General features: G+C 40.7%; 1 protein-coding gene across 4 annotated transcripts in view; it reads left to right on the forward strand.

Moving 5' to 3' along the window:
• The window catches only part of TCEANC2 (transcription elongation factor A N-terminal and central domain containing 2), a 38,029-nt gene extending 19,230 nt beyond the window's left edge, over positions 1–18,799 (forward strand). For all 4 annotated transcript variants that reach the window (XM_060089838.1, XM_060089837.1, XM_060089839.1 and 1 more), the window contains exons 4-5: positions 9,509–9,702; positions 17,695–18,799. In XM_060089838.1, coding sequence (XP_059945821.1) covers positions 9,509–9,702; positions 17,695–17,883 — 383 coding nt within the window. In that variant the 3' untranslated portion in view covers positions 17,884–18,799. The remainder of the gene's footprint in view (positions 1–9,508; positions 9,703–17,694) is intronic.
• The last annotated feature ends 6,935 nt before the right edge of the window (positions 18,800–25,734 follow it).

The raw sequence follows: 25,734 nt of genomic DNA on the forward strand, positions 1-25,734 counted from the left end.
GTACAGTAACTTTATGCCAGCAAGACCATGCAATATATTTTATTCACCAATGCATTTCAAGCATTAGTGTGGCATATAGCAGATGCTCAGGATATGTTCATCAAATTAATGAAAATGACAGGGTCAAACAAGATTTTCTCCATGACGCTTTCTAGCTTTCTTTATTCCTGTTTCTCGCCTTTCTCTGTTTCTTTCGTCTTTGTCCCCTCTCCTCTCACAGGAGGTATGTTTCCAGAAAGCTCAGACCTCAGTCTTTGGCTGCTGCTTTAGAGCACTTAGCCAGAGAGGCCGTCAACTTCTCCAGCTTAACTAAGGCCTTAATTCAGACAACTCCTGGGTATGCATCTCCTGTCCTGATCCATTTCTGAATCTTAGATTTTTAGAAATACTGTTCCAATTTACATTGCTACAATTTTCTTAAAATCTTACTAATTTACTGGGTAAAAATAGCATCTTGTTTTCATTTGCTGTATAGAATGGATTGGTTTCTATTTGTTTATTGGCACTTTGTCCTTTTTTTGTGAATTGTTTGTGTTCTTTGTCCATTTACTGTTGAGATCTTATAGTTTTTGTTTTCTGTTTCTGAACTTTATAAATGTCAATGTCATAAACGTTTAAAGCCATTTTAGCTACCTCAGTTTATAAACAAGGAAATTCAGACTCAGAGAGATGAAGTGACTTATCCAGGGCCATATAGTGAGTTAGCACCAGAGATGTAATGAGAATCCAGGTCTCTTGGGGCAGTGTTCTTTCTTGGTTAGCAGACTGCCATTGTGCCCTGAATCCCAGCCATATGTGCCTTAATTTTACTGGACCATCTCTATGGGTTCTGCCATCTGCTCAAGTTCACCTCTTTTAAATCAGAATTTAGTGCCTTTTCTTGTGTACTTCAAATGGGAGTTTTCTCCTAGTATTTTCATTTTAGTCAGCGTTTGCTCTGACATAAACTCTTTAGGTGCATATGTCCAGCAGGCAGTTGGAGATGTAGGACTGAAGCTCAGATGAGAGATCTAGACTAAAAATATGTATTTGGAAGACATTCGCCTGGAAACTTTTGCTTCAAATCATTTAAGTGGATGAATTCTCTGAGTAAAAGAAGGGCTGAAGGATTGAGCTGGGGAGAATATCCATGGCAGGGAAATGGGAAGAGGAAGAGGAGCCGGTGAAGAGGCAAGAGTGTAATTAGAGAGAGGAAGAGAACCAGGGCTGTGCAGTGACACGCGGGCTAAGGAGGAGAGTGGGTTTTTTTTTTGTTTTTTGTTTTTTGTTTTTTGTTTTTTGTTTTTTGCGGTACACGGGCCTCTCACTGCTGTGGCCTCTCCCGTTGCGGAGCACAGGCTCCGGATGCGCAAGCTCAGCGGCCATGGCTCACGGGCCCAGCCGCTCCTTGGCATGTGGGATCTTCCCAGGCCGGGGCACGAACCCACGTCCCCTGCATTGGCAGGTGGACTCTCAACCACTGTGCCACCAGGGAAGCCCAAGGAGAGTGTTTTGAGAGGCAGGGGAAGTGAGTAATCCCACTGTTCTCAAGTGGTCTTGGAAGTTGAGGGCCAGCTGAGCAAAAGCCTTTGGATCTGGCACCTAATGGGCCCTCTGTGACTGAATACCTTTATTATAAAGGAAACCAGTGGGCGGGGGTATTGAGTAAATGGCTGATGAGGCAGTGGAGTTAGACCTTGCACTCAACCTGGTAGGCAGACATGCCCCACTTCTGCAATACGGTAGGTATAAATATTCTGGGAGAAGTTTTACGTCCATCATATTGATCTGATTTTCATTTATAATTGATTAACAACAAAAAACCTTGTACTTACAAAGTGCTTTCACATCTACGATTTCATTTGATCCATATAACAATTCTATAAGGTAAATATTATTATTTCCTCATTTTACAAATGAGAACACTGATTTCCTCATTTTACAAATGAGAACACTGAGGCTTAGAGAGTTTAAAGTAACTTGCCCCAGGTCGGGAAACCAAATAATAAGTGACAAAGCTAAGGTGGACTTATGCCATGTCATGCCACCTCCTGAAACCCAAAGATGCACCTTTGTCCATGGCAAGCTCTTACTTGTCCTTTAAGACCCAGGTGAAACATAATCATCTTGGTGAAGCAAAAAATGTTTGTTGAATGAATAAATGAGTTAGTGAGTGAGTGAATGAATGGGTATGTGATTTGACTTGGCCAAGTTCATGGGATAAGTTACTGGCGAGGAACTTTCAAATGGCCTTCTGTTCTTGAGCTGTCCCATAGATTCAGCAATCCTGAACTGCTGATAAGCTCCTGTATTCATTATCTATGAATAGTGCCATAACAAATTGCCAGAAAATTAGTGGTTTAAAAAACACAGATTTATTATCTTACATTTCTATAGGTTAGACATTCAGTACAGGTCTCAGTGAGCTAAAATCAAGGTGTTGGCAGGGCTACATTCCTTTCTGGAGACTCTAGGGGAGAATTTGTTTCCTTGCCTTTTGCAGTTTCTGGAAGCCACCTGTATTCTGTGGCTTGTGATTCTCTTCCTCCATCTCCAGAGCTGGCAGTGGTGGGTCGAATTCTTTTCACACCTCATCTCTCTGACCCACTCTTCTGTCTCTTCTGCCTTTAAGGACTCATGTGATTAGATTGGGCTCGCCTAGGTAATCCAGGCTCATCTCTCCATCTCGGGGTCCTTAACCTGAATCACATCCGCAAAGTCCCTTTTTCCATGTAAGGTAACATATTCAGAGGTTCTGAGGATTAGGGCATGGATGTCTTTGGGGACTATTATTTTGCCTACCACAGCCCTCCAATTACTCTGTGCTCTTTCAGGTTCTATGCTCTTATTCACTCTACTGCTTGCCAAGACTCAGGACGAGAATTGCCTCTTTCATGGTATTCCCTGGCCCGTTTGCCAGCCAGATTGACTCCTCTGTCTTTTTGGCCCTCTCTCGGTTTCCCCCTTCAATACTATCTTAGGACCTGTAGCACTTCGGTGCACTGTTTTTGTTTAGGTGTCTTCTCCTGTGCTTAGACCTACCTGGAGCTCCTTGAGTAAAGGGCTGTGTCTTGTTCAACATTCTATCCCAAGGTCTAGCACAGGGCCTGGTACTTACTAAGTATTTGCTAATGTTTGTTAAATGAGCAAAAGACCGCTTCCTGCAGGGAATTTGTCTTAACAGTGTGCTGGGATGCAGAAGCCCCGTACTCTTAAACCCAGGGGACTTGACCTAGATCATAAGACCAGCCAGTGGCACTGCTTGCTTTAACATAAACTTCATGGAGCAAATAATGACTTTTTGCAGATCATTAACTTCCTCAATGTAGCTACTGACCAGCTTGTGACCTTGGGGAAAGGTCATGGAGCCTCATTTTTTCCATCTGAATCAGGAGGAGGTAGGACTGTATGATCACTGGAGGCAACAGTATAGGGTTAATACTTGAGCTCTGCAGCCAAACTGCCTGCATTTGAAACTTGGCCCTGCTTTTTACTTGCCATGTCCTGCACAAGTTTCTCAACCTCTTAGTTCCTTAGTTCTTTACCTGTTAAACACGGAATCACTATAGCACCTACCTCATAGGGTTGTTCTGAGAATTCATTGACTTAAATGTAAAGCATTCAGTGCAGTGGCTAACTGTCATTATTGTTATCATGAAATTCCCTTTTTCATTTAAAGTTTGTCATTCTGTCTTGTTTTTTATAGAAGAGGGTTCTCTAGGCCTCCTCTCTCCTCTTTTCCTGCCCCAGACTCAGTGCCTTCCCTGCTGTTACTCTTCCTTCTGTCACCCTCTTGCTTGTAAAGCTTGCATCCCCCAGGTCTCCTCATAGCCCTGCCCTTCTTGGGGTGGTTTCCCTGGTGCTGGGAGAGCCTCCTGACCAGTCCAGGTGGGGCTCCTGTGGGAGTATCTGAGAGGTGTACTGCCCCCTGCAGGCCAAGAGCAGTGATTCCTTTGCCCTGGCCTGAGAATCAAAAACTTCTGCCCTTTGGCTCTTCTGATTTAGGAATATCAAGAAGGTGAACAACATTATCTCAACAGAACTTTATTGGACACTCTCTGTGTGCCAGTCCCTAATAACAGAGAAGGACAGGGTGTTGGGGCATTAAGTATGCAGGCTCTGGAGTCAGGCTGCTTTGCTCAGATCCTGGCTTCCATGCTTACTAGCTATGAAGCCCTGGGCAAGTTGCTTGGCTGAGCTTCTTTGTAAAAAGAGATATAATAACAGTATTTACTTCATTGTGTAATTATAAAAAATTAAATGATATAATTCCTATAAAATCTGGAGTAGTAAGCAGGAAGGGTTCTTAGCAATGGGTAAGAATTAGAAACTTTTCATTCAATTCTTTACAATATAGTTCCATTATTTTGTTTGCAATTGTGTGATTTTCCCAATCAACTGCATCCGTATTCAACTGTTAGTACAAAGCCAATTTGAAAGCCAAATGTAAGCCTTTTTTTCTTTGTAATATAACTGTTTGATTCAGTTCAGCAAACATTTCTTGATTGTTTTGTGGTAAGGCACTATGCTGGGAGCTGGGAATGTATCTTGGAGTAAGGAGTAAGGTATGGGTTTCTGCACCCAAGATGTTTACATCAAGTTTAGAGGGAAAAGTGGGCATTTAAACCTTCTAGGCAGAGGGAGCAGTGTGAGCTAAGTACAGAAATATAAGAAGGCCATACAGCCTGACCCTATCAAGGACACACAAACTGCTTTCTATGGCTAGAACTTAGCACCTGGAGGCCAAAGGGGTAGGAGGGCTGGGACTGAGGAGAGGAAGGAAAGAGAGAGATATGGTGAGAGGTATAGCCGAAGAGGTTCCAGGTTATCGAGGGCTTGAATCTATACTTAGAAATTAATTTGAGGACAGAGGAGAGAGCCATTGAAGGGCTTCTGGTAAGGGAATGATGTGATCACATTGTGTTTTTAAAAGGTTAATTTGACTTTAATATAGAGGATGAATTGGAGAAGGCCACTCTGGGGACAAAGATTGATTAGTAAGTCATTGCAGTAGACCTGTGGAGAGGTGATGAGGACCTGAATCAGGGCAGCAGGGAGAATAAAGAGGGACGTGAGGAAAAGGAAAAGATGCAAGAAATGTTAAGGAGCCTAGGGACTTCCCTGGCAGTCCAGTGGTTAAGGCTTCGTCTTCCAATGCAGGGGGTGTGGGTTTGATCCCTGGTGGGGGATCTAAGATCCCACATGCCTTGGGGCCAAAAAACCAAAACATGAAACAGAAGCAATATTGTAACAAAGTCAATAAAGACTTTAAAAATGGTCCACATCAAAAAAAAAATCTTAAAAAAAAAGTTAAGGAGCCTAAAATAATAGGTGAATGCTAGTGCCATGTGTGACAAGAAATACAGGAGGAGGCACTGAGGGGGATAATAATGAGTTCCATTTTCCATTTTAGAAATGTTGAGCTAGAGGTGCTTGCAAAATAAGCAGGTAGAGATGTCCAGTAGGGGACTGGATATTTGGGTATTGTGCTCAGTGAGAGCCTTTAGGCTAGAGATATGTATTTGGGAGTCATCTGCTTGCAGATGGTAGTTGGACCACAGGAGTGGGTAAGGTTACTCAGGGAAAACAGGTGAAGAAAGAAGAGAAGAGGCCAAGGACAATGTCCCAGCTGGGGTTCACAGGTAAGTAAAGGTTGGGCAAGGCATGTACAGCCAGCAGAAGAGGTGGAGAAGGAAGAGGAGAATCAGTAACAGGTGGTATCTCAAAAAGCAATGGAAGAGAATATTTCAGAAGGAAAAAGGCAGCAGTGTCAGATGCCACAGAGGTATCAAGTAATGTCACAATGGAAAAGGTCCATTGGATTTGACAAGAAGAAGGACTCTCTGTGGGACTTGTGCATCTTCATTTCTTGTATATAAAGGTGGATCAATGGTGCCTGTCTTGGGGAGAGAAAAGGATAAGGTGGGGAACACATGAAGGGAAGGATCTCTATTCCAAAGAAACCTGAATGCACTTCTAGTATAGCATATCCCATGCTGTTAGGATTGCTTACAGGTTGAGCCAGCCCATGAGATTGTGAGCTGAACTGCATAGATACATACAGTCCCACTGCTCAGAGGAGACCCTTGTTAATAATTTCATTATAAATTCTTTTAGACTCTTTTTCTCTGTGTATAAACAAATATATGTGTTTGTATATATATATATATATATATATATATATATATATATATATATATATATATACACACAAATGTAATTTTACAAATAAATATTGGCTTATACTGTGCGTGCTCTTCTGAGAACCTGAGTAAAGTAATCATCTTTCCACATTACTCCACGTAGAGCTATTGCAGTCTTTTTTTCCTGGGTTTTTTTTTTTTTTTTTTTTGCGGTATGCGGGCCTCTCACTGCTGTGGCCTCTCCCATTGCGGAGCACAGGCTCCGGACATGCAGGCTCAGCAGCCATGGCTCATGAGCCCAGCCGCTCCGCAGCATGTGGGATCTTCCTGGACCAGGGCTCGAACCCGTGTCCCCTGCATTGGCAGGTGGATTCTTAATCACTGCACCACCAGGGAAGTCCCCTGAACTTCACTTTTTTTTTTTTTTTTTTGTGGTACGTGGGCCTCTCACTGTTGTGGCCTCTTCCGTTGCGGAGCACAGGCTCCGGACACACAGGCTCAGCAGCCATGGCTCACGGGCCCAGCCGCTCCACGGCATGTGGAATCCTCCCGGACCGGGGCACGAACCCGTGTCCCCTGCATCGGCAGGCGGACTCTCAACCACTGCGCCACGAGGGAAGCCCGAGCTTCACTTTTTATTCCACAGATCTATCGATCTGTTTTTTTGGTGCCAGTCCATATAATTTTAGTTGCTTTATAATATGTTCCAATAGCGTATAAGGGTAGTTATACCTCATAATACATATGAGTATCTTATGCTATTACCCATTTGTTTTTCTAAAATAAATCTAAAGCTATTTGGATGTATTCTAATAAAGGCAGCCTACTGAGATTTTTTTTATTGTAATTACATTAAATCTACAAATTAATTTCTATATTGACATCTCTGTACTGGTCTTTCCATCATGTAATATGGTATATTTTCCCCTTTCATTCATATTTTCTGTTATACATTTTAGTAAAAACATATGTATTTCCTCATCTGGGTTTCTCATTCCCCAACATTTACCAAACACCCACTCTCCCGACCCCCTGTCCTGCCCCTGTTTTCTGCTGGAGATACAAAGGTAAACGTGTCACAGCTCTTGCTCTCAAGGAGCTCTCTTTGGTGGGCAAGAGAGATAACTGATCAGATAATTACAACTAATTGTAATAGTTATTGTGATGAACAGGAGCATGAGGTGCTAAGGAAGCACAGAGGAGAGGTACCAGCCAAGACTGGGGGTTATTATATTAAGGAAGACTTCCTGGAGAAGGGGACTCCTGAACTGAGTCTTAAAGGCAGAATGTAAGTTAACCAGATGGAGAAGAAGGAATATTCCAGGGAGACAAAATGCTCATTGGAGTATATATTCAAAAGTAAAGAGGTGAGAAAAATATATTGAAGTGTCTTAGGAGCTGCAAGTAGCTAGAGTATCAGATGACAGTGGGGTAATAGCTGGAAATGAAGCTAGAAGGTAGATGGGAAGGTGACAGATTGTGAAGGTACTTGTGTGACTAGATAAGAATTTGGATATAGGATTGAAAGATTTAAGTGGTGGAGTGTAATGGTCAGATTAATGTTTTAAAAAATATCCCTGAAAGAGAAACTAATAAAGTTAAATAAAGGCCACTCTGGCTGCAGTGTGGAAGGTGGCATTAAGGGTTCCAGACTTTGGCTGAGAGGCCAGTCAGGCTGCTGGAGTCATCTGGAGGCGACATGCCCTAAGGCAAGGTCAGTGGTGATGGGGATGGAGTTTAAGAGTGGTTCCAGAGCTATTAAGGAGATAGGCACATACACAAACAGCACATGGGCATGCAACCCCCTCTTGTTAATGAGTTGCTAAGTGGTTTATGGTTTTTACTAGTTTAAGCATGATTTTCCCCCTATTATACTCTGACTGTTTATTGCTGACATAAAAAAGCTATTGATTTTTTTAAAAAGTATACCTATCTTATATTCTAATACTTTTTGAACTTTAATTCTAAATGTTTGCTTGATTTCTTTGGCTTTTCTATGTGTTTATTTTTATCTAAGTACTTTTACATATGATATTTTTTGACCCTTTCCTCTTTTTCCATTTTTATTATGAAAATCTCAAACATTCACAAAAATAAAGAGAACAGTACAAACCCCCATAGGCCTTTCACCTACATTCAGTAACTATTAAGGTTTGGTCGCATTCACTTTATCTTTCCCTTTTTTGTGTTTTTGTGCTGTTACTGAAGTATTTTAAAGCAGAATCTCAGACCTTTTGTCATTTCAGCTCTACATACTTCAGTATGCATATCTAAAAAATATGGATGTTTTCTTACATAGCTACAATGCCATCATCATGCTCAACAAAATCAACAATAATTCTTTGATATAATTTAATAACCAGTGTATATTCGTATTTCTTGTTTATCTCAAAATATATTTTAATATATTTTGATATATTTATATCAAATAATATATTTGATATATTTATATAAATATATATTTAATATATTTTAATATAATAAATCCTGATATATCCAATCAGGATTTGGATCACACATCACATTTGATAGTTTGGACTCAAAAGACTCTTTTAATCTTTAGCAATCTGTAACCTTACTCCCTTTTTTAAAAAGTGCCATTGATGATTGAAAGTTGTCCTGTAGAATGTCCCACATTCTGGATTTGTTTCTTATACTATAATTTAACTTATTCCTCTGTCTCTTATATTTTCTATAAACTGGAGGTTAGCTTTGAATGACTAGTTACTAGGGTTATGGTTCATCTTTTCCTTGGGAGGAGGGTGCAAGACTACTTCATAGGTAGGGCTGTGAAGTGCTACCTCTATCTGATAGTGCTACTTTTAGGGATGCTAAGATTGATCAGTGGCGATGATGACACCTCATCTTTCCATTGTACATTTCCCCATCAACTTTTCATTGACTGATTTCATCCACTGTTGATTGTCACCTGAATGAATTATTTCATCATGGGCCACAAAATTTTTTTAAATTCTGTCAATTTTATCACATTTATTAGCTAAATAAAGAATATTCTGTCAATAACTAGGACTGTTTGGTTGTCCTGAAATATAATATGTACTGAAAAGACAAGATAAATGCTTAATTCATTTTCTTTTATTGCAATTTTTGGATTAAGGAGTTGGTACCTTAGGTGTTCCATTTTAAGTATCTATTGATTGAGCTTCTGTTTTATGACTTATTTCATTGGCTAGCCCAGTGATTCTCCCCCAGTGATTATCTTGTTATCTCCGTCTTTGAGAAACAGGTCTTCATTTGCACAAGAGCCTTTACATCCTTAGGTGTGTGAATGACTTGCTAAGTGCCACACATTAGTCCTTCCAGTTCTGTACCTTTCAGAAGAATACAGAACAACCTTTTCTTTGGTTTCTGTTCTCTTGTTCCAGGTCACACTGTGAACAAGATGCGTCAACACTCAGATTCAGAAGTGGCTTGTCTTGCCAGAGAAGTTTACACTGAGTGGAGAACTTTCATTGAAAAACACAAGGATAGACCTTCTATAGAAGTCCGAAGTGATTCCAAAACCGAGACATTTAGGAAAAATGCCCAGAAATTACTCTCGGAAGCCTTGGAATTGGAGGTAATGTCCTGGTTGGAATGTGATGACTAGGTACTCTGGGTTAAATGACCTTCATATTTTCATAATGAACTTTCATTGTCTTAAGTGCTATGGCTTTATTCTAACTTTTTTTTTGAAGATTCTGGATTTATACACATTCTGGGGGACAGTATTGTATAAAGAGCACAGGCTTTGGAACTAGCAAGACATGGATTAAAACCCTGGCTCTAGTATGTGCTGGTTGTGACACCTTAGGCAAATCTGTTAACATTTCAGAGACTTGATTTTTTATCTGTGAAATGAAGATTATAATTCCTACTACCTAAGATTATTGGAAAGATTAAATGAACCGTATATACAAAAGAATAGGATAGTGCCTGGTGGTTAGAAGTCACTTAATGAATGTTGGTTCCTTCCCATTTAAAATTCTTACCCTAACAAATACCATATGATATCACTTATATATGGAATCAAAATATGACACAAATGAACTTATTTACAAAACAGAAACAGACCCACAGACACAGAAAACAAACTTATGGTTACCAGAGGGAAAGGGGTTAGGGGAGGGATAATTAGAAGTTTGGGATTAGCAGAAAAAACTACTATATACAAAATAAATAAACAGCAAGGTCCTACTGTATAGCACAGGGAACTATATTCAATATCCTGTAATCATAATTGAAAAGAATATGAAAAAGAATTATATATACATATATATATAATTGAATCCGTTTTCTGTACACCAGAAACTAACACAGCATTGTAAATCAACTCTACTTCAATAAAAATAAATAAAATTCTTTCCATTTCCACTGAAGCAAAAATTCTGAGATGGACTCTGTTACAGAATATCAATGGCAAAATAAATAACTGTCTTTTGAAGACTGTACTCCATTTTTGGTCAGCACTCATACCTTTAGTTCTAATGCATATAGTCAATTGCACAGTCCCTATCATCTTCATGACCAACAGTTAGAATGGTGTTAGTGGTTTGAGGTACACATGCTGGAAGAAGAATTTTTGCTCATTAGCAGTAATATTAATCATCATCATCAAATAAATCTTATAGGTCAATTAATATTCTGGAAAAATCAGACATATAACATCCATATTTTTTCCTCTTCTCAGGGTATCCCTAATAATGTATCCTTAAAGAATAACTTAATATTATTAACAAAAGAAGCAATTCAGAAGTCTGATTTAGGGCTTCCCTGGTGGCGCAGTGGTTGAGAGTCCGCCTGCTGATGCAGGGGACACGGGTTCGTGCCCTGGTCCAGGAAGATCCCACATGCCGCAGAGCGGCTGGGCCCGTGAGCCATGGCCGCTGAGCCTGCGCATCCGGAGCCTGTGCTCTGCAACGGGAGAGGCCACAGCAGTGAGAGGCCCGCGTACTGGTAAAAAAATAAATAAAAATTAAAAAAAATCTGATTTAAATACCTGATCTGTCACTGCATTCTCTGAAAAACTATTTTAACCTTTCTATTTCTATTATGTATCCACAAAAGAAAGGCAGATGGGCTTGTGGTATATTATTTACTTTTTAAAAATAAAGTTTGGGGTTTTTTAATACAAACTTACGATAGAAAATTAAAAAATATGGAAAGGAAAAATAAGATCACCATTGAACCTACCATCCAGACATAGTCTTGTTAACATTTTGGTGCATTTCCTATTTGGTAAATTATTGTAGCTCTTTCTTTTTTTTTAAATAAATTTATTTATTTATTTATATTTTTGGCTGCACACGGACTTTCTCTAGTTGCTGTGAGCGGGGGCTACTCTTTGTTTCGGTGCGCGGGCTTCTCATTGTGGTGGCTTCTCTTGTTGCGGAGCATGGGCTCTAGGCACGCAGGCTTCAGTAGTTGTGGCATGTGGACTCAGTAGTTGTGGCTCGTGGGCTTTAGAGTGAAGGCTCAGTAGTTGTGGCGCACAGGCTTAGTTGCTCTGTGGCATGTGGGATCTTCCCGGACCAGGGCTCGAACCTGTGTCCCCTGCATTGGCAGGTGGATTCTTAACCACTGCGCCACCAGGGAAGTCCCTGTAGCTCTTTCAATGAATACTGGGCAAGTTGTGATTATCCCAGACTTATTAAGAGCCAATTATGTACCAACTGTTCCATAAGATATTTTTATTGATTATTTAAATAACATTGCAGAAAATTGACAATTATTCACATTTATGTTGTATTTTTAACATTGATCAATGTCAGTTAGTGTCATTTTGTATATACTTTTCTATATATTTCTATTCTTATATTTATAATTTTTAATGTCTATTTGATGGTTCAGTGAAGTAATATACTGTAAGTGCTTAATTTTCCTAAGGAAGTATTAATATGAATATCAAGCCCTTGGAAGAGAGAAAAAATATGAAGGTTGTAAGTCTAATTTTCTGGAGTATCGATTAGCCAACAAGACTCACTATTTGATGTTTTAAACGAAGTTTATTTTTAAAATAAACCAAAATTATTGCAGAAACATAGAGTGTGGGTATATAATATGTAGTTAATGTGGTGGTAAATACCAGTTCCCTGTGGTATCTATTTAAGTAAATGATAATAACGAAGCTATGCTTGTAAGGATTAATGAGCAGTTTGCCTGCTATATTAAACTCAATAATAATTATCCTTTTAGTTTATCCATTAATTATCCTTTAACTGGCACATCAAGTGGTAAGCACTCAAGTGTTACAAAGCAAAGTTAAAAAAGTGATACATTCGTTAGTGCTTTCCAGTGTAATTGGAAAAAATATCAGATTAAGCATAGTTGAATGGTTTTGTTCCCAAAGAGTAAATTTTAAAAATTAAAAGTGTGCATCTTAGCCATCTTCCTTGGCCGAAGAAAATCAGTCTGTTTTCCCTGCATAAACAACATTTTATAGTATTTTTTAATCAGTTTGGTATGTCAGAAAATATAAATACAAACACTTTCTACATAAAGTTAACTCTTAGCACCCATCATCATCTGAAACATTTTCATATTAGGGCAACTCAGTGAACCATCTAATCCAGTATCTAGTCTTTGACAGTAACCAATGTTGAGTGCATTCAAATCAGACATCAGATCTCCATAAATGTACTTTATCAGGCAGTAGTAAACCATTGGGTAAGTTATTGGCCCAATAAGTAAAAAGCTTTTGCAATTTGATCTTAGCATGTGTTTTTTCAAATACACACATTACATTTTTATAGAAAATAATGTTTCTATGTTATTTGTTTGGTCTTATCCTTCAGTAGTGAAAGCCACAGATAAAGAATATACACACACAGCCCAAAAGTGCATCTCTTTATTACTCTACAGATCTTGCTTTCCAGATTCATGGATTGTTTCCTTGTTCTTGGAATAAAGGAATAGATGAATAAAAACTCCATTGTTGAGACCCACACTCCATTCCCCTTTACTTTCTCCCTTCCAGATCTTCTTTGTTCTTCCCTGTCTTTTAGATCTTTCCTCATATGAACGTCCCCTGTGGTGTCATTCTCTTACTTCCCCTTCCTCATTATCCACTCTCCTTCCTACCTCACGGCCTGTGATCATTTTCCTATTATGTCATTTTAAAAAAATGAATCTGATTCTCAAAGTGAGCCTGTTATCGTTAAGAGTTATGAAACACTGGCTGGTTGGCCCAGTTGGTTGTCAGATGGTGCTAATGAGATCCAGGTCAGGGGTACATCCCCATATGGGACTGTTAGTTTTTCCTTTGTTTAATGGCCTCAGACTGTACCTCTGGCTTTGACCAGCTCTTTAATAAATGTATTCAAGTGGTCAAAAAGGAGTGTGGGTATATATGTACAAATCCAATCATGCTATTGGAAAACTCATACAAAGTTTGCTTCTAGTGGATATTCAGTTCACCAAATGTTTAGTTCTACTACTACTAGTGCCAGAGGAGAATGCAAACATGAATGAGTTGCAGTCCTTATCCTAAGAAAGCTTACTGTCTCCTGACTAAAGAGCCTGTAAATGACTGACTAAATATGAGGCAGGATGAAATATGTCTGAAATAGTGTTACTAGCAAGTGGTATAAACACACAAAGGACAGAGCAATGAAATCTGATGGGGAAATCTGGGAAGGTTTCATGAAAAAGACAGCACTTGAGCTGGCCTTTGTAAGAGTGGTTGGATTTTGCTAACTAGAAAATACATATAAAATAGAAACATATTTCATATGCTATGTATAGGATGTTACTAAAAGCAGAAAAGGAGGGAGGTATACGTGGGGAAAGAGGAAATTCAGTTCACAAATATTTACTGAGCACTTAATATGTGCCAGTACCTATGCTTCTAGGCATGGGGAATTTAGAAGTGGATCCAAAATGGTACCAGCCCTGGAGGGGCTTACAGTCTTCTGAGGGAAGTAGGCAAATGAATAGTCACAATACAGTGTGGGAAGTTCTGCACTTAAGGTAAACACATGAAGAAGAGCTTCTTCCCTTGTTTTTAAAGAGCTTACAGATGTGGCAGACATCACTAATTGATTATGACACCATTTCTTCTGAGTCCAGAATCCTTGACAAAAGACAGCTCTGGGTGGATGTGTTTTATATCTTCACCCAGCTATTGCCAGTTTGTCCAGATTGGACAACTGAATAACACATACTCAACTCACAGGTACAAATAGATAAGGAAGGCAAATCAGATTCTCTGTCTCTGGGAAATTGAACTAGGAAATACCAAGAAGCAACAGTGGGAGTTTTGAAACAGAAGGGATATTGGAGGAGTTATGAGGAAGCAGAAGCTATGGGTAGAGATGTGTAGAATAGGGGGAGAGAATAAGGCAGTTAGAATTAATAGTCAGTAAGGCAAATGGAGGGGAACAAAAACATGTGATAAAGAGACCAGGCAAATCATGAGAGACACAGAGAAAGGATATGGTCCATAAATAAATCCCTAGGTTTCTTACAGCATTCTTGTTCCCATTCATACACATGTATCTCATAGTAAAACCCCTTTTTCTCAAGGTCTCAGTAAGACTCTGGTCCTTTCACCCAAAAGGGCTTACCTAAATTACCAGATTAGGACCCACTGGGAAGGACTCTCAACTTGGGTAGGTTTGGATTCTCCAAAGGCAGTTATAAGGTAGGCATTCTTCACTTTGTTCAATGAACATGTTATACACAAGGATGCATGACGAATCATTTTCCCTTACGGTTTACATTTTAATATTACAAATGTTTTTCTTCATTTCTTCATTCCGATTGGCCTTCATTTAACAAGAAGCATGCATGAGAATTGCTAGCTACTTGCTTCTTATTCCCATCACATTGCTGGTCTAGCACCTATCCTGCTGCCCCTTGGTTTTCTGTGTACATGCCTCTCCTTTCTAGGCTGTGACTTCTTAGAGGGTAGGGGGTCAGGTGTTTTCTGCTTGGGTGTCTCTAATACCTAGATCAGACCATACTCAGAGTAGCGACTCAATAACTATTTGCTGAATGAAGTATGAATAAGTATCCAGTTCTGTGAATTTCAAGGCACTCTCAAGGTTCTTTTTTATATATACTACAGTTTGATGGAATGGCCATGACTTATTTTTGCAAATGTACACATACCCTTCTTCCCCTAACAACCACTCCCCTCAAAAAAAAAAAAAAAAGCCTTTTTTCTTGCCTGTCATATTAAGTGAATCTCTAAACAGTCAGTGACTAACCATCCTCACACTGGGACGAGGAACCCTCATTGGGTTGAGGAGCCTCTTTTGCAAATGTTGCTGGACAAATGCTGGGCAGACGGCCAGCCACCCTTATAGCCTTTTAAAGTAGTCTGGTACCCGGGCTGCCTCAGGCTGGGGGCTAGTTCACTGCCCACCCAGGAGGCCATGAAAAGCTCGAGGAGTCTGGGTTCTGGAGAGCCATGGCACCACGTCCAGTCACTCCAGCACCAGCCTTGGAGATAATCAGTCAGTCATCAGGACCCCAAGCTTCCCTGAACACCTTTTGTCTGTTACACCTAGGCAGATGTCTGGACCTGGATATTCATTCTCTCTCTCTCTCTCTCTCTCTCTCTCTCAGTCCTGTTCTGTTCCCTGCGTGGTCCTCATTTCTTCCAGTTTTCTTTATTATATTCATTTTGGTCTGCTGGTCTCTCTCTTTTGTTAGGACACTTATCAAATGTCCAGTGATCCTTTTTTTTATTTTGGTGCATTTTTTCCTTAAACTTTTCCTTTTTAAAATATAAGTATAGGGCTTCCCTGACGGCGCAGTGGTTGAGAGTCCGCCTGCCAATGCAGGGGACACGGGTTCGTGCCCCGGTCCGGGAGGATCCCATGTGCCGCGAAGCGGCTGGGCCCGTGAGCCATGGCCGCTGAGCCTGCGTGTCCGGAGCCTGTGCTCCACAACGGGAGAGGCCACAACAGTGAGAGGCCCGCGTACTGCAAAAAAAATATTAATAATAAATAAATAAAATATAAGTATAGTACATATATGGAAAAGCACACAAAAGATATATGTACAGCTCACTGAATTCATCACCAAGCAAGTGCCCACCTCACCTGGCCTGATCCTTCTCATTCTCCAGGTCTCACGTCAAATGCCATTCCCTCCTGAGGCCAGGAGCTGCCCTCCTGGGTCGGGTCCCTTTGCTATAGCTGTGTGCCCCAGAACTCCCTCCTGTCCTCTTTCCCAGCCCTCGGTACACTTGCAATCCCTGCTTCTATCTGTCTCCAGCCAACCCGTGCTCTCTGTGGAGTCAAGAGCTATGTTGACCTTGTTCACTGCTCTTTCCTCAGCCCAGGCACATAGTGCTGAGTATTTGAATGTGTGGTAGGGTAGGGAGGGAAAGAGTGAAGGGAAAAAAGCAAGTGAGAGAGAAATTTGTTTCCTGTTTTCAAGGAACTCACTCTCAGGGGAAGACAAACTCAAAAAAATAGATCATTATAGTATGTTATGAAAATGACTAAGGGAAGGTCGGGACACTGTGGCAGCCCCAAGGGGAACTTTCAGTCCTTTAAACTAGGATTTGCTTTTTTGCTTTTTGTTTCTTAGCTAAGCTTTGACATACAAATAGGAATGAGTTTCCTAGGGAAATTGCACCTTGCTGAGGAAACGTGTACCTGCGCAGAGGCGTAGAGGTGTGTAAAAGCAGCTGAGGTTGTTCAGGCTGGGCCGAGGTCAGGACCAGGGAGGCGAATAGTGAGCGATGCGCCTGGAAAGGAACGAAGTGAGGGAGTCTCTGACCAGCAACCTGGTCTGGCCTGGATCCAGATCATGTGGGCAAAAGTCTCAGACCTGTCCTGCTTTCATTAGGCCTGTGACTTCAGGAGGGCTTGGGCCTGAGCCAGACCACCCCAGAATTGCCACAGGTCCTATCCTCTAGGCCCCTTTCTGCTTAGCTGACCCTGCAGAGGTCTCTCCAGACTCAGCTGGTCTCTCAGAAGGTTAAGGGGGCAGTGAGTATGGTGAAAGGGAAGAAACATGGGTGTTGGAGTCGGGGGCTCCGAGTTAGAGTCCCAACTCTGCCTCTTAATAGTTGTAAGATCTGGAGCATTCCTTTACCTTTGAACCTGTTTCCTCATCTATAAAATGAGATAATAGGAGTTGTGAGCAGTAAATGTGAAAAGTGATTTATCAACTGCTTTACACACATACTAGGATCCAGACCCAGTGTTTTTAAAATGCTGTAAGGGGTTAAAAGGCACTTAAAAAACAAACAAACAAAAAAGTATAAACTGTTATATTGATTTATTATCCTTGGTCTTCGTTTCCTGGTTGGTAAAGTACAGGGCCCAGGGCCCAGAACCCATTGCTTGGTTCAAGCCAGTTTCCTGTTATAATGGCAAATATTACCACCCGGCAGGGGTTGTGAATGAGGTCCCTGTCACAAAGCACATGGCCTTGTTCCTTAATTGCCAGGGTGGAATTAATTTGCTCTTCCTGTTTCTTTTGTGACAGGAAGTAGATGTCTTTGAATTTCAGTTGATTAATGGAGGCCTCTGAGCAAAGTGCTCCAGCCTCTCTTGCTTTTAATCCTTATGCAATGCAAGGCCCTAATTTGATAATTTTGCTGTTTTTTTAGATGGATCACCTACTGGTTGAAAATATTGAACGGGAAACGTTTCATCTCTGCTCCCGCCTCATTAATGGGCCATACCGGCGGACAGTGAGAGCCCTGGTCTTCACATTAAAGCATCGAGCTGAAATCCGTGCTCAGGTGAAGAACGGCACGCTGCCAGTCGGCACGTTTGTACAGACCCACAAAAAATGACCTGAGGATGGTTCCAACCCTGGGCTGGGCAGAAAGGAAAATGGGCCTTTCTCTGCCATTCAAAGACTCTTTTGAGTTTGGGCGATGGCTGATGCTGGCGGTGCTGAATTTTCCCATGGTGCCATTCCTTCAGACAGAGGATACAGAGAGCCCTGGGAGACAGACCTGCAGGAAATGCTTCATTAGCTGGAGTGCGCTGGTGCTGCCTAACAGGATGTGCGCTTGCTGGCGCTAGGAAGCGCAGTACGGTTGCCATCACCCAACACACTGAAAGGGTGACGGATTCCACTGTGAATATGCCAGGGACACCTCTAAACTTCCCCCGTGTCAGGCAGATGAAGTTACTACTTTATTTTGCCACCCTGCAGGTGACTGAAACTCAATTACCACAGCTGCTCACTCGGTTCCATCCCCCTGAGTTTAGATAGCTCCAGTGCCTCTCAGAACTCCCTTGTCTGTACTCTTTGCTCTACCCCAGGGGTGAGCCTGCCGGAGCCCGCCAACTACCCCTTCTTTCCAGAACTCACTTATCTGAACGTTTCAGCTCTCCCTGGAAGACCTGCGTTGGTCTCCAGAGCCCCCATGCTGAGGCTTCTAATGAGGAACTGGCCTGAAGCATCCCCACACCTTGGGGTTTATTTGAATATGTTGGCTCTCTCGGTTTAGGGCTCTGTAGAAGATACATAATGAAATTGCTCTTGAAATGAATTGCTGTAGGAGAAAAATTATATACATATGTATTTTCAAATGAAATACCCGTGTATAGACTTGCTTGAACAATTATGTAAGTGATATTTGCTTTTTTTAAAAAGTAATAATAAACTGGGGCTTTTTTGTCCCTAAAACCAAAGGTATGGCTTGTTCACTGTAAAGTGTTTTGGGTTGAGAAAGAGTATAGTTGGTGAAAATAAAGAATGATTGGACAGGAATTTGAGGGAGATAGCAAGACCCAAAGAAGGTTTTTTAGGTTAGGGGAGACTGGAGCATGTTTGTAATCTGAAAAGAAGGAGCCAGTAGAAAGGGAGAGATTTAGGGAATTCCCTGGCAGTCCAGTGGTTAGGACTCTGTGCGTCCACTGCTGGGGGCCCGGGTTCGATCCCTGGTCGGGGAACTAAGATCCTGCAAGCCTTGCTGTGCGGCCAAAAAAAAGAGATTTAAAATCCAGAAAAAGAAGAGATGGATTAAAAAGGAAGGACACCCTCTCTCACACTCACATACACACTCAGCTTTTTTCTGACACTCTTCTGACAGTAAGTTGCATACATCACAGATCTTTACCCCAAATGACCAATAAATAAGAAATGATGCTTAGGGACTTCTCTGGTGGCGTAGTGGGTAAGACTCCGCTCTCCCAATGCAGGGGACCTGGGTTTAATCCCTGGTCAGGGAACTATGTCCCACATGCATGCTGCAACTAAGAGTTCACATGCCACAACTAAGGAGCCAGTGAGCCGCAACTAAGGAGCCCGCCTGCCGCAACTAAGACCTGGTGCAACCAAATAAATAAATATTTAAAAAAAGAAAAATGATGCTTAACCTCGAAAATATTCAAGAAAATGCAAAATAAAGCAATAATACAATGCCATTTTTCACCGATAAAACTGGAAAACATTTTAAATTAGGACACAGGGAGGGGGAAGAGTAAGCTGGGACGAAGTGAGAGAGTAGCACTGACATATATACATTACCGAATGTAAAACAGGTAGCTAGTGGAAAGCAGCCACATAGCACAGGAGATCAGCTCAGTGCTTTGTGACCACCTAGAGGGGTGGGATAGGGAGGGAGGGAGGGAGACGCAAGAGGGAGGGGATATGGGGATATATGTATACATATAGCTGATTCACTTTATTATACAGCAAAAACTAACAACATTGTAAAGCAATTATACTCCAATAAAGATATTAAAAAAATAAAATGCCAACTTCTGGTGAAGATGTGGGGAAATGGTTACTTTTATACACTGATGGTGGGAATATGCATTACCACATCCTCTTTGGAAAATAATCTGCTGATATTTACAAATATTTAAACATATATGTACATTGACCCAGCAGAAAGTTTTCCTAAAGAAACACATAATACATACAAGGATGTTTTGTGCAGCATTATTTGTGTGTGGGGAAGACTGACAATGAGTAGTCATTAAAAAGAATGGGACTTGCTCAACATCATTAATCATTAGAGAAATGCAAATCAAAACTACAATGAGATATCATCTCACACCAGTCAGAATGGCCATCATCAAGAAATCTAGAAACAATAAATGCTGGAGAGGGTGTGGAGAAAAGGGAACACTCTTGCACTGCTGGTGGGAATGTGAATTGGTACAGCCACTATGGAGAACGGTATGGGGGTTCCTTAAAAAACTACAAATAGAACTACCATATGACCCAGCAATCCCACTACTAGGCATATACCCTGAGAAAACCATAATTCAAAAAGAGACATGGACCAAAATGTTCATTGCAGCTCTATTCACAATAGCCCAGAGCTGGAAACAACCTAAGTGTCCATCATCGGATGAATGGATAAAGAAGATGTGGCACATATATACAATGGAATATTACTCAGCCATAAAAAGAAACGAAACTGAGCTATTTGTAATGAGGTGGATAGACCTAGAGTCTGTCATACAGAGTGAAGTAAGTCAGAAAGAGAAAGACAAATACCGTATGCTAACATATATATGGAATTAAAAAAAAATGTCATGAAGAACCTAGGGGTAAAACAGGAATAAAGACACAGACCTACTTGAGAATGGACTTGAGGATATGGGGAGGGGGAAGGGTAAGCTGTGACAAAACAAAAGAGAGGCATGGACATATATACACTACCAAACGTAAGGTAGATAGATAGTGGGAAGCAACCGCAGAGCACAGGGAGATCAGCTCGGTGCTTTGTGACCGCCTGGAGGGGTGGGATGGGGAGGGTGGGAGGGAGAGAGATGCATGAGGGAAGGGATGTGGGAACAGATGTATATGTATGACTGATTCACTTTGTTATAAAGCAGAAACTAATAAAAAAATAAAATAAAATAAAAATAAATAAAGAAAAAGAAAGAAAGAAAGAAAGAAAGAAAAGAATGGGACTTCCCTGGTGGCGCAGTGGATAAGAATCCACCTGCCAATGCAGGGGACACGGGTTCAATCCCTGGTCTGAGGAAAATCCCACATGTCATGGAGCAACTGGGCCCACGTGCCACAACTACTGAAGCCCACGTGCCTAGAGCCCATGCTCTGCAACAAGAGAAGTCACCGCAATAAGCCTGTGCACTGCAACGAAGAGTAGCCCCTGCTCGCCACAACTAGAGAAAGACTGCCCGCAGCAACGAAGACCCAACGCAGCCAAAAAGTAATTAATTAATTAATTAATTTAAAAAAAGAATGAATGACTTCTGTATCCATTGACCTGAAGGATTGACCAAGATGTATTGTTAAGTGGAAAAAAAAATAAATTTATAGAGAAATGTCTTTAATAAGAACCCAGTTTTATAAAAAGGAAACAAAAAAATCCTATATATGAATGTATGTCTTTGTACAGGATTATATGAACACAGAGAAATGTATGAAATGGTATATATCAGGTCATTTCCATTGGCTGCCTTAGGGAGGAGAGGGGAGTCAGAATATGGCATGAGAGGAGATAGGAGATGGGGAAGAATAAAGTGCAGCAAGATGAAATCTGCCAATGTAATGATGTTGAATATACTTGTATGATTTTGTGTGTATTTATGTTTATATTTTTGTTCTTTTAATGGATTAAGCTTATCAGAGATTTATTTTAGAGAAATTTAAAAAAAGAAGCAAGGACAGAAAGAAAGGAACTAACATTGTCTACCTTCTAGGTGCTAGATACTTTTCCTAAGATAATTTATTAGCATTTACATTGATCTTTATATAGTTTTTAAAAAATCCTGTTGAATCATCTCGTTGTATTAGTAGGTATTGTTTCAGTTTTTTAGATTTATTCGTTTATTCAGCAACCATTTGCTGAGTACCCATTCCATAGGGCCTTGTGGATACCTAGCAGGAGCTACAGATGAGACCCTGAGGCTCACCAAGCAGAAGTATCTTGTTCAGTTTCCCACTGCTAGTAACTATGGCAGCTGGAATAATAATTGCTCAGTACTGTGCTAGACATTTTAAAAAATAGCCAATTAAAGGTGAGAAAATTGAGGCTCAACAGTGGTTTAGTAACTTACTCAAGGCCACATGGATAGTGAATAGCAGATCTAAGATTCAAAACCGAGGTCTATGCTCAACATCACTAATCATTAGAGAAATGCAAATCAAAACTACAATGAGGTTTCACTAGGTCCCATTTGTTTATTTTTGTTTTTATTTACATTTCTCTAGGAGGTGGGTCAAAAAGGATCCTGCTGTGATTTATGTCATAGAGTGTTCTGCCTATGTTTTCCTCTAAGAGTTTGATGGTGTCTGGCCTTACATTTAGGTCTTTAATCCATTTCTTTTCGTAGTGAGGTGGATGGACCTAGAGACTGTCATACAGAGTGAAGTAAGTCAGAAAGAGAAAAACAAATACCGTATGCTAACACATATATATGGAATCTAAAAAATAAAAATAAAAAATAAAATGGTCAGAAGAACCTAGGGGCAAGACGGGAATAAAGATGCAAACCTACTAGAGAATGGACTTGAGGATATGGGGAAGGGTAAGGGTAAGCTGGGACAAAGTGAGAGTGGCATGGACATATATACACTACCAAACGTAAAATAGAAAAGCTAGTGGAAAGCAGCTTCATAGCACAGGGAGATCAGCTCTGTGCTTTGTGACCACCTAGAGGGGTGGGATAGGGAACGTGGGAGGGAGGGAGACGCAAGAAGGAGGAGATATGGAGATATATGTATATGTATAGCTGATTTACTTTGTTATAAAGCAGAAACTAACACACCATTGTAAAGCAATTATACTCCAATAAAGATGTTGAAAAAAAAAACTGCATTGAGTTATGACCTCATGCCAGTCAGAATAGCCATTATCAAAAAGCTAGAAACAATAAATGCGGGAAAAGGTGTGGAGAAAAGGGAACCCTCCGACACTGTTGGTGGGAATGTACATTGATACAACCACTATGGAAAACAGTATGGAGGTTCCTTAAAAAACTAAAAATAGAACTACCATATGACCCAGCAATCCCACTACTGGACATATACCCTGAGAAAACCATAATTCAAAAAGAGTCATGTACCACAACGTTCATTGCAGCTCTATTTACAATAGCCAGGACATGGAAGCAACCTAAGTGTCCATCGACAGATGAATGGATAAAGAAGATGTGGCTCATATATACAATGGAATATTACTCAGCCATAAAAGGAAACGAAATTGAGTTATTTGTAGTGAGGTGGATGGACCTAGAGTCTGTCATACGGAGTGAAGTAAGTCAGAAAGAGAAAGACAAATACCGTATGCTAACACATATATATGGAATCTAAAAAAAAAAAAGGTTCTGAAGAACCTAGGGGCAGGACAGGAATAAAGACTCAGACATAGAGAATGGACTTGAGGACACAGGGAGGGGGAAGGGTAAGCTGGGACGAAGTGAGAGAGTGGCATGGACATATATAAACTACCAAATGTAAAATAGATAGCTAGTGGGAAGCAGCTGCATGGCACAGGGAGATCAGCTCAGTGCTTTGCAACCACCTAGAGGAGCGGGATAAGGAGGGTGGGAGGGAGACGCAAGAGGGAGGGGATATGGGGATTTATGTATGAATATAGCTAATTCACTTTGTTATACAGCAGAAACTAACACAACATTGTAAAGCAATTATACTCCAATAAAGATGTTAGAAAAAAAAAAAAGAAAACAGGTCTATTTGCCTGTATATAGCCTCCCAGGTTGATTTCATCCACTCTCATGGTTTTAAGCATCTTTTACATGCTGATGACAACTCCAGTTTGTATCTTCAGCCCATCCCTGTCCCCCAAGTTTCAGACCCTGGATGACCATGATCAAATTTGAAGAGTCTTTTGAGCACTAGGCGAAGGCGTTTGGACTGATTCCATGCAGGAACTATGCAGTTAGTTTTCTGGTTAAGGGGCTGTGTAGAAGAGAAGCTGGAGCAGGGCGAGAGACCAGAAGTGGGAAGCTTCATTTTTAAACAACCAAAAGGTTCTGTTAACTTAGGAACCCAGAGTAAGTTGAAGACAAATTGCTCTCTGGCTGAAAGGCTTCAGTGGTGATAGTTGGAAACTACAATGATTACAGAGATGTGCTTTGGAGATTTGGAAAGCAGACTATGTTATTTGTGGCTGTTTTCTCCTTGATGCATGTGCAGAATTTCCATGAACACTAATGGAGCTATTCTGAGTGCTTGCTGAAGGGAAGGAGGCTTGCAGACATCCATCCAGGCTTGCCCACCCACTAAGAAGCACCTCTGAGTTCCAGCCTCTTAAAAATGAAAGGGTCAGCTCGTGAAATGAGGTGAGAAGTTCCTGGGACCTCTGAGTTGCCTGTAAGCCTAGGCATGAATATGTTTTCTAAATGTGTTCAGTTGCTAGGGGAAATTTGGGAGACAAAATACCATTAGAATCTGTTCCAGCAGCTTATTGATCCTTTTCTTGTGGTCGTTAAATTGGAGGTCCTGGTCTTTGGAGTAGGGAGCTTGTCTATTTTCATTCACTCAACAAAAAAATGTTGCCCAGATCCTCTGTTCCAGGGACTAGACTGGCCCTGGGGAAACTGCAGTAAATGAGATAAAATTTCTACCCTTCAAGAACTCTTAGTTTGGTGGGGAGACAGACAGGTAGGAAAATAATTACAGTATAGCATATTAAGTGCTTACTGTAGATACTTAAAATGTTGAGGAAGTGGAGAAAACAGTGATTAACACCATTCTAAGGGAGGGAAAGTTCACACAGTTAACGTTTGAACCACATCTCGAAGGGCAGTTATGAGATCTTAGCAGAGGGGTCAGTATGTGTGCAAAAGCACAGAGGTGTAAAGTGCATGGCTTGTTTCAGTAAAGGCAAATAAAATGGGTGGTCGAAGCATAAGGGTCTTAGGAATGGGGAGAAATGGGGCGAAAAAAAGCCTGGAGGGCTTGTGAAAGAGTTTGGACTTTGACCTTCAGATCATGGGAAGCCATGAGAAGTTTCTGAGGAGGTGAGGGACCTAATAAGATGTATGTTTTAAAAAGATAAAAATGTTCCTGTATAAACAGATATTTAAGAAAAAAAAATTTAATGAATAAAAACACAACTATTTAAGGCAAAGGAAAGAAACACTTGAGATTCAGTAAATGAGAGATTTTTTTTTTTGACAAATGAAGTTTAGAGTTGACCAAACAGATATCATTAGAGAGTCCCAAGTTTGAAAAATGGCAGAAAGCTGAGATAATGCATTTACTGTGTTCAGTGGTGAAGGAACAGGCAGCTGGTCTTTTTTCATTTATAGAATATCAGGTTTTTAAACTTGTGCTTGTCAACCTTGGTTTTCTTTTGCTACAGCCTTAGGCCTCAGAGCCTCACTCTGAGATTTGTAATATGTTTTGGATGCGTTTATCACAGCCAGATGGGCCAAGGGCTCAGTTTGTTACTGCCCATTATTGCTATCGAAGGGAGTCCATCCAGAAAACAAGGCTTTGGAGCTTCGATTAGTTTAGTGACACCGCCTTGGTTTCAGAAGAGAGATGATTTGATTGGATGACTTTGTATTTTCTTTTAAATCAACCAAAATGATACAATTGCTGCCAGGAATAGGCTTACCCATAAGCTAAGGAGGTTGGTTTCAAGATCCAAGAAGACCAGGATGTCCAATCAAATGCTACTTTTTCATCTTGTTAAAATCTTTGATTTAGGGAATTCCCTGATGGTCCAGTGGTTAAG

Source organism: Mesoplodon densirostris, chromosome 2 (genome assembly GCF_025265405.1).
Source record: "Mesoplodon densirostris isolate mMesDen1 chromosome 2, mMesDen1 primary haplotype, whole genome shotgun sequence".
NCBI classification, from domain to species: domain Eukaryota; kingdom Metazoa; phylum Chordata; class Mammalia; order Artiodactyla; family Ziphiidae; genus Mesoplodon; species Mesoplodon densirostris.